The sequence below is a fragment of the Sinocyclocheilus rhinocerous genome, unplaced genomic scaffold (genome assembly GCF_001515625.1).
Source record: "Sinocyclocheilus rhinocerous isolate Xijiao unplaced genomic scaffold, SAMN03320098_v1.1 scaffold1390, whole genome shotgun sequence".
NCBI classification, from domain to species: domain Eukaryota; kingdom Metazoa; phylum Chordata; class Actinopteri; order Cypriniformes; family Cyprinidae; genus Sinocyclocheilus; species Sinocyclocheilus rhinocerous.
The window spans coordinates 272,020-280,865 of NW_015665627.1; the positions used below are offsets into that span (position 1 = coordinate 272,020).

The 8,846-nt window shown below is 36.0% G+C and overlaps 1 protein-coding gene across 1 annotated transcript in view; it reads left to right on the forward strand.

The window, feature by feature from the left end:
• snx29 (sorting nexin 29) overlaps positions 1-8,846 on the forward strand; it is a 122,745-nt gene that overhangs the window by 55,906 nt on the left and 57,993 nt on the right. The window contains exon 15 of the mRNA XM_016542480.1: positions 468-574. Within this exon, the coding sequence (XP_016397966.1) occupies positions 468-574 (107 nt within the window). The remainder of the gene's footprint in view (positions 1-467; positions 575-8,846) is intronic.

An 8,846-nucleotide genomic window follows, 5' to 3' on the forward strand; every position in this document is an offset into this window, starting at 1 on the left:
CACACTTCCAAAAAATCGGAAATCGGAATCGGCCAAGAAAATTGCAATCGGTGCATCTCTATTTACAAGACATAATCATATAAATGAAATTTCTGAATCTAATTTGCCTTAAAGCTGAAGTGTGTAATTTCTCCACTTTTAGTGCAACCAAATTGCAGAATGCAAAAATAATTGTTTCCAGACATCTTATACTGTACTTCTGCTCCTCGTCTTCTATGTTCATCAAACACGCCCCAACTCATGCCATTGGTTGTGCTGGAACTGAAAGCTGAACGTGTCACGACATTTACACTCTTTTTGTTTGACTGTGCACAATAAACTGGGGTGGGAGAAAGTATTTTAGCATTTAGACAATTACCTCATTTTAAATCTTTGTGTTATATTTAGATGTTTTATTTTATTTTATTTATTGTTTTTATTGTTTTCATTTGATTGCACTTCCTACTGTGTGTTACATTTTTTCCCAGCATTAACCATTCAAAGGAGTTGTGACGGTCCCCCTCCAGCCCTGCAAAACCGGTCTGTGGCTGATATAGAGGAACTGGCTGCCAGCTATGAGCGTAAACTCATTGAGGTGAGTATTGGAGCTAACAAAGCAAGCAGCGCTTGCCCTTTCCTTCTGTAACCTCAATGTCATGTCATGTAAACCAACATTTATAGGGCCCTATGATTTCCGCAATGTGGAAAACGCGGACGGAATCACGGAATCAGGCCATAAAAATGGAAATTACTGTATAATGCGGAATGTCACATTTGGATGAATAAATCAAAAGTAGGTCAGTACACTTAAATGAAAACGCGATATGGAATCTTGCATGTTCTGCGTGTCTCTATGTGAATGAATGGTGCAGACACACGGTTTAATTTACTACACATGTACTGAAGTGCACATGTATATGAGTACATGAACAGTATATGAGTACATGAACATAATCTCCAGAGCTTCTCCGAGAGTCATTTATGAGCATTTTACCATTTTGAGAAAATTTTACGTTTTGAGAAAATCTATCGTTATACAAAATCGTTTTCTACAAAAAGAAAATGAAAGGTCTTTACAGCAACCCGTCAAAATAAAAAGTTTGGTTTAACTTGAAGAAACTGTGACAGCAATATATTACTTAATGTAATGATAGTACTACTACTACTAATAAAATTATTATTAAAACATAATTTTTACCATAACAATTATTTACCAGAAAAATGAAAATACACAATTTTCTGGAAAAAATTATAATAATAAATTATTTTTTTAATAAAATCAATTAAATAGGGATGCTTTTGATTACTAAAATTTAATGAAACCATTAAAATGGAATCCAGAAAAAATGGAAAATTGCTGTTAAATTGTGTAAGTTACATGATTTCAATTAATTAGACATGCTTTTGATTAATAACATTTAATTTAACCGTTAAAACAGAAAAAAACTGAATTTAGAAAAAAATAAAAAGGAATTTGGGAAAAAATAAAACTGGTTTCATAGGGTCCTACATTTACCATCCCAAATTTCAGCAAACAGGTTCAATAATGTCAGTGATGACTAGATTTAGATTTCTTGCAGCATTTTGTGTGTGATTTCTATGAAAGGTGAAATGTGTAGATTCAACATTACATACTTTATATGCTGTCTAGGTTCATTTTGAAAGGGACTGAAATTTTGAAAGACATTTTGTATTGGTGTAAACGTGCAGTGAGCTCATATTGACTTGTCCAACATCTACAGAAGTGGCTGGACAATATATAATGGAGGATGAAGGAATAATTAATATGTAGTTCTATGCTGTAATAACTTCATATTCTGCTTATGTTTTTGGGGGAGTATCTTTTAACTTATTTATGTATTTACAGTAGTGTGTATTTTTGAGCATGTCATTTATTTATGGGCTCTTTTGCTTAGCCGTCTGCCTCAGTACGATTTTTCAAAAATGGGTGTCAGGGCTGCCTCCTTATAGTTTTAAATTTATATACAGAGCTCTGAATGCTTTATTTAATTTTGGTTGGCAAGCAGGCATCCCTTTTTGCTCCTGCCCAGATATGTAAAGAAGTTGCACTTTTTCTCTGGTGACAAATTTAGCATATTTATTTCAGTTTCCACAAGAGCAGCAGTGAATATAGACCACATGGAAGTTTTATTACATTTGTGGTGTATTTATGTGGCTAAATTAATATTTTCATTCATAAGTTCTGCTGCTACACAAAGTGAAAGCAATGGGATCTCAACTGCAGTTGTGAGTTATTGCATGAAATGATATACTGTGAAGACCTACATGTACATCTATAAGGCTGTTTAAATGACTGATTTCACTATCTGTTTCTGCTGTGAGCGTACAGTCGAGTGTACTGGTATGTTTCACGTGTGCCAGAAGCACTGTAAGTGTGTACTTACATCATCTTAAATGCATCAGATGATTTGAGGATGCCATCATTCCTTTGAAGTAACACCAAAGGAGCCTTGCGTCTTTTCTCTCTCTCTCTCTCTCTCTCTCTTTGCGACCCACACACTTCCTCTCCCAGTCTTCCTTCAAATTATCACTGTGGAATACTCTTCCTCTGTCTTGGAAGCTGTTGTAATACTATCACACACCAGTTAATGGCCCTGTGGGACTTCAGGCACAGAAAGTGTTCAGACTGCCTGTTTTGCTGCGAGCTCTTGCGCTGTGACCTCAGATGGACTGTGGAAAAAAATGAAACGTACTGCAGGAGGTAGTTTGAGATACATGCAAGCAAGTTCCTAAAAACATTTCTAAAATGAAGTATAAGTAAAGTAAATGCGTTTAATAATGATCTGTTATTATATTATCGTTTGCATACGAATAACCAACTTTGCAAGGTTGATGAGTTCTTCTTAAAGTTTAATTTATAGTAGTGTAAGTAAGCCTGCTAAAATGAGAGCGATTACATCAAATTGCGATTTAAGCTTCAGGATAAGGGGATATTTCTCAGCTTTGGCATAGAACAGGGACAAACAATAAATTGAATTTGTTGGACTGAGATGTTTGAAAGGTTTTTGGAAAAACAAGCTGGCCTATATCCTGTATTTCCAAGATCAGGAAGAAAGACACTCATGAACTCTCTAGAAATGGGCCCTAAGAAAAGAAAGCCACTATACTTTGGTAGACAAAGCACGATAGAGGCAAACTCTGACAAATTAAAAGCATAGTCCACCCAAAAATGAAAATTCTGTCATCATTTACTCACCCTCATGTCGTTCCAAACCTGTATGCATTTCTTTCTTCTGCTGAACACAAAAAGAGATTCAGTATTTTGAAAAATGTTTCTAACCAAACAGTTTAGGTTCCCATTGACTTGGAACAGCGAAAGCAAAATTCTTTAGTACTGTGACCCAGGCCTGGATTGGCTAATCGGGAGCACCGGGAGGATTCCCGGTGGGCCGGTCTGTTTTTTGGCCGCGAGGGCCGGTGTGTTGTCATGGTACTGGGTTGAAATATGCTGCCTGCACTCACAGCAGCCCTACTCTTTTTATTTATTATTTTCTCGCAGCCCATATTATTAATTTCACCAGACCATAATAATAACAAATTCTCAATTGATAATTAATCATTCTTTTTGCGAAAATCATTGTTATTTGTGAACGTAGGCGTTTGAGGAAGGCTTTAAGACCAAGCGGAATCCTCTGCCGGCTGCTCCCGCTTCACAGTGAGCGCGACTCGCACTAACTGCACCCAGGTTCACTGTCCGCGTTTTGATTTTACAAAATCAGTTTGGGCGAATGCAACTTATTGATCATGAGCCCAACATTTAGCAAGACAGGAAAACATTCAGTCTACCTGAACAAAGACGTATTTCATTGTAAGTTAATGCTGTTAAATAGAGAGAGAAAAAAATACATTGAAAAAAAACAAAAACAACTAGTGTAGGCTATTCTTAAACTTGGACCTCATTATATTGAAGTACAAATCCAAGCACCAAAAGCAACCTACACTCTAAGTGTTCTTTCATTGAAAAGTATGCATTTTTATTCATACACAGGCTATATGGTTGAAACAATATTTTAGTTCAAAACTTTGTGCCATTGCTTAAAAAAATGCTTTATTGACTGATGTTTCATAGACCTTCAGTTGTTATGCTTTCAAATTCCATGCCATTTGTAATTTCACAGTGTTTTCACCTCCTAAATTACTACACCCTTGTAAAGTCACAATTCTATAATGGTAAAATTTACTCAGGCCGATGGCATTTTTTGAATGACATTAAATTTGTTTTTTAGAATAATTGTACATAAATGGGTTAAGCAAAACAAATGTGATTATTTCTGAGAACTTTTTAACTGCAGGCAGATATAGGCCTACATTATTGTACAGTACAAATATTTAGATCATCCCTTATTCTGTCCCTTATTTTCTTAAAGAATAAACACTTATTTTCTACAAGAATAAACACTATTTTCTTAAAGAATAAAAGATAAAGAATCACAATTAGCCCTTATTTTCCATTTCTGAAGTTAATTGGCAACCCTAATGATGATGTAATTATCTTTTGACTCCCCTGACAGTGGCACCTTGCTCAAAAAAACAAAAACAAAAGCCTCAGTTGTAGGAGATATGCGAGCGAATAATAGATCAAAAAGAGAAAAAAGTGGGCCGGTAAGGCATAAAACTCCAGGGCTGAAAATGAGTCCCACTCCGGCCCTGCTGTGACCTATAACTCTAATAACTTTAGTGCTATGGATTCATTACCCAGAAGTCTTGAGACAGAAATTACAGTTCTTAGGATAAATTGTGAGAAGTTCATAATTAAGTGCAATTTTTGAAAAATGCCATATCAGTTTTGACATCGTCATAGTAGTAGTAGAAAAGAAAAGAACATGTTCCATCCTCCAGAAATTTACCCAACTATAACGACTTCCGCTTCTGAGAACCTTGGAAATGTGAAAAAGGTCCATACAAAGGCAAGAGGACCTAAGAAGTACTAAGAGGAAACTTAAAATATTTTTAACAAAAAAAAATTCTCATTTACTACATTTAAGCTAAAACCCCGGCCCTCCACAGTCGATGGCAAGCTCTCATTCATTTTTGCAATGCTTATATCTCAAAATCCAATCAACAACTGATATATAGAACCAACCGCTCTATGATTTTGCTTTTTAAGTATTCTGTTACACTCAGATGTATGTCACAATGTGGAAGAAAATATCTGTCACTTCTTCCGTTTCATGCCGACTTCAAGAAAACTATTAAGAAGAAAATTGAGAGTGTTTGGAGTGTCCAGCCTCAACTGTTCTTTTTCTCTATGGCTCAACAATTTTGAATTGAAAACCAGCGATGAATACAATGATCCCCACCTCTTGGAGGTCCTTTGAAGTCTGGAGAACTGTTCTGTTTCGAGCAGGAAAGGTCCTAGTAATGGTGAGAGCTGCTGAAAATCTCTTTGATCTGAGTCTTTAATAGGGATGTGATGTATGATCACTGCAGGGTTAAGCATGATTACTGAACCTCTGGTCTTCACACCTGAAGGTCTCTTACAGTTGCTTCACCACTCCAGGTGAGTACAGGCTAATGACTCCAGTCAGGTGGTTAGTGATTAAAGGACTGTGTGAATTTCAACCAGTGTCACGTCAGGCAGTCAGAGGCATTACGTTGAAGCCGCTTCACTGTTCCACTGGCTCACATGGTTCAAACAGATCTGCTTGTTTTTCACTTGCTCGCTCTCTCTTTCTCATTCTTTATGCATTTGATTCTCACTCATGCTTTATTTGTGGTTTTATTTTTGGAAGCTGATGGCATTGATGGAAAATGATGGCACATTATTAATTAAGTAATTTGTCATTAGGGCTTGGCGATTATAGTTAAAAATGCTTATAGTAAATATATTTTTAAAAGTTTTTTTTTTTTTTTTTTCAATCAGATGAAACCAAAACAGTAATTATACTATTCTGAATGCGCAGTAATAAAGAAATGGCTGTCCGATCGTAGCCCTTGCCTTTGTATGGACCCTTTTCACATTTCCAATGTTCTCAGAGGCGGAAGTTGTTATAGGTTGGTAAATTTCTGGCAAATGGAAACTACAACAAATGCAATTTTTGCATTGCAGTTTGCCCCACTAGCAAAAAAAATAAAATAATAAAAATAAATCCACAATAGCCTTTTTATGACTTTCCAAAAGAGGATAAAATATTGAGAGATTGATTATGTTGGTCAGATGAGAGAAAGATATCAAATTTGTCATCACTCCCTCAGCTGTTGTATTAGAAACATTTGACATTAAATTGAGAAAACACAAAGCATTGTATTATACATTTACATTAAAATAAAAAATATAAAACACTTTTTTTCTAAATTTACAACATTGGTAACTATGGAAAAACATAATCACAGTTTGTGAAAAAGGTCCATAGTCATTTAGCCAGTTCTAAGTACTGACATGTGGATGGATAGAGTGGGACAGGGGTGGATGTGCCTCTCAGGGTCTTTTATTTCAAATGCAAATTAAAAGGGATTAATGTGTCCATGTGGTGTGGCGTCCTTGAGTGGTGGTGGAACTAAAGGTTGTGCCATGCTGAGTGCAGTAGGTCCAGAGACACTGGGCCAGGAGGTCATTGCTATGGAGGTGTTATGTCCATTTAGTGGCCACCTGTGTCCATCAGGACACCTTGTGCACGGGGGAGACCAGACTCAAGAACTTCATAGCTGTGACCTACCTCGTAGCACCACCTGCTCACATTATACCGTCTGGATTTGGGACAATAGGTCAGTCATGACATTGACTGTATGATGAGAAACACATTGGGAATAATATAGTACGTTGATGTTTTGTTGGCAAAGTTCTCTGCACTGGTAAATGCATCTGATTCTGTCACTAGGCAGACTTCACTCAAAGTACAGACTTCACTCAATGTAGGCAGGGAGACCTTTTTTTTGCTCTGGTGTTAATGTTGTTGTTCAAATTTGGATGCTATGTGCCATGGCTGGCATTTAGACATGATATATGTAAAGTACTAGCAATCAGACATTGTGATGTGATCAAACTACATTGCTTCCATTATAATCAACAGAGCCGTCTACACTTAAAGCTCCTGACACACTCCAGAGCTACATTATTTTTTCTGTCCATCTGAATTTCTATTTTATTGTGTCTTTGGTCTTGTAATTTAAATTGTCTTTGGTTCTAACCATATTATTTAAATATATATACATACATAAGCACTATAATATACTATCAAAAGTTTGGAGTTGGTAAGATCTGTTTAATGTTTTTAAAAGAAGTCTGTTGCGCTCACCAAGGCTATATTTAATCAAAAATACAGTAAAACAATAATATTGTGAAATATTATTACAATTTAAAATAATGTTTTTCTATTTTAATATAATAATTATAATATTTTAAAATGTCTTTTATTCCTGTGATGGCAAAGCTTAATTTTCAGTAGCCATTTACTTGGTTTGATGTACTTTGTGTAATGAACTCCAGTATCAAATGATAGTAATGATCATTCTCTCAACAGATTTTAAAGCTTAAATCTCTGTATACTCTCAAGTTCTTTTATTCTGGCTTTGTCCTATTGGTTTTTCCATTCTTGTTTTATCCCTGCTGCATTTTTACCCATCAGTTTGCATCTTCTTTTGCCAGGCCGAACTCTCCCTCTGTCAGCGAGTGTTTGCTTGGGGAAGAAAGTGATAGCAGCACATTCACTGTCACACTTATCCCCCTTCCTCCATCTCTACACTCGCCCCAGTCCCTCGCTCTCCCTCTGACACTTCGAGTCTGTTTGTGTTTGCTAAGCCTGTCTTCTAAGCTCACTTCTCAGACTTGTTTCACATCCAATTACGGGCATTAGAGCTGCAGCGGGCCACGCTCCCCCATCCCCGTTCTGCTTTGACCAAATCTTTTTCATTCAGGACACCTGGCTCAGCACTCGTTCCCTGACAGCCATGCAGACGAGCTGTCAGCAGCACCTGCTTCTGAAAGCAGCACTGCTCCAAAATGCTAGCAACAGCTTTACCTCAGAAAGACCAGAGACCTGTAATATAACATGCCGTTTTTGGGAATATTTTATTTATTTATTTATTTTTTCCGGTCTCACGTAACCCCAAGACCCATTGGATGACTTGAAGCTTCCCACACACAAAGCATTGAATTTGAATCCAAAAGAAGCCTTGCTGTCTCGCTGCTGTTAGTCAGTGACTATGTATGAAGGTTCCCCCTGGTTTCAGACAGGCTTCCAGAGCACCTTCATGTCTAATGATCTAAAGCAAATTCAAGTTTGAGCTTTGGAGATAGCCAAGTGAATATTAAATATTTTTTTCTCAGTAGAAATGGAGTAATAAGTAAAAAAAAAAAAATTATATACCTTTATAAATAAATTTGCTGCTTTCATCCATTCCTTCAAAATACTTTTTTTATGATTTTCACCAGCTGCATGCAAAGGATTGGGGAATGTAAATACATATTTGCTGCCTTCAAAATCTGACCAGGCTAAATAGACAGGATATGATACAAATATTGGATTTGGGTTTGCTGTTTCCTGCTGTACCATTGTATACTGCATGTGAGTTATTCAGTGTTCACACAGCCATCTTGTTTAATTTGGTATTTAGGATTGGGAACCAAGAACCGGTTTCTTATTCAGACATCTAATATAAATATAAGTCTTTCGAGTTGGTTATTTTAAGTGAATGACCAAACAAATGACTCTTATGACATTCTTATTTTTTGCAGTTTTATGAACCAAACCAATTAATTGTTTTAGTATTGTATTTAATAAGTAACTATTTATTATTTAAAATATCTAACAAATGATCTCTATTATTTATTATTTTATTTTATTTATATATTTTAATATATTCTATGTATTTTAACAGGCCTTAAATGCAATCCTATATATATATAT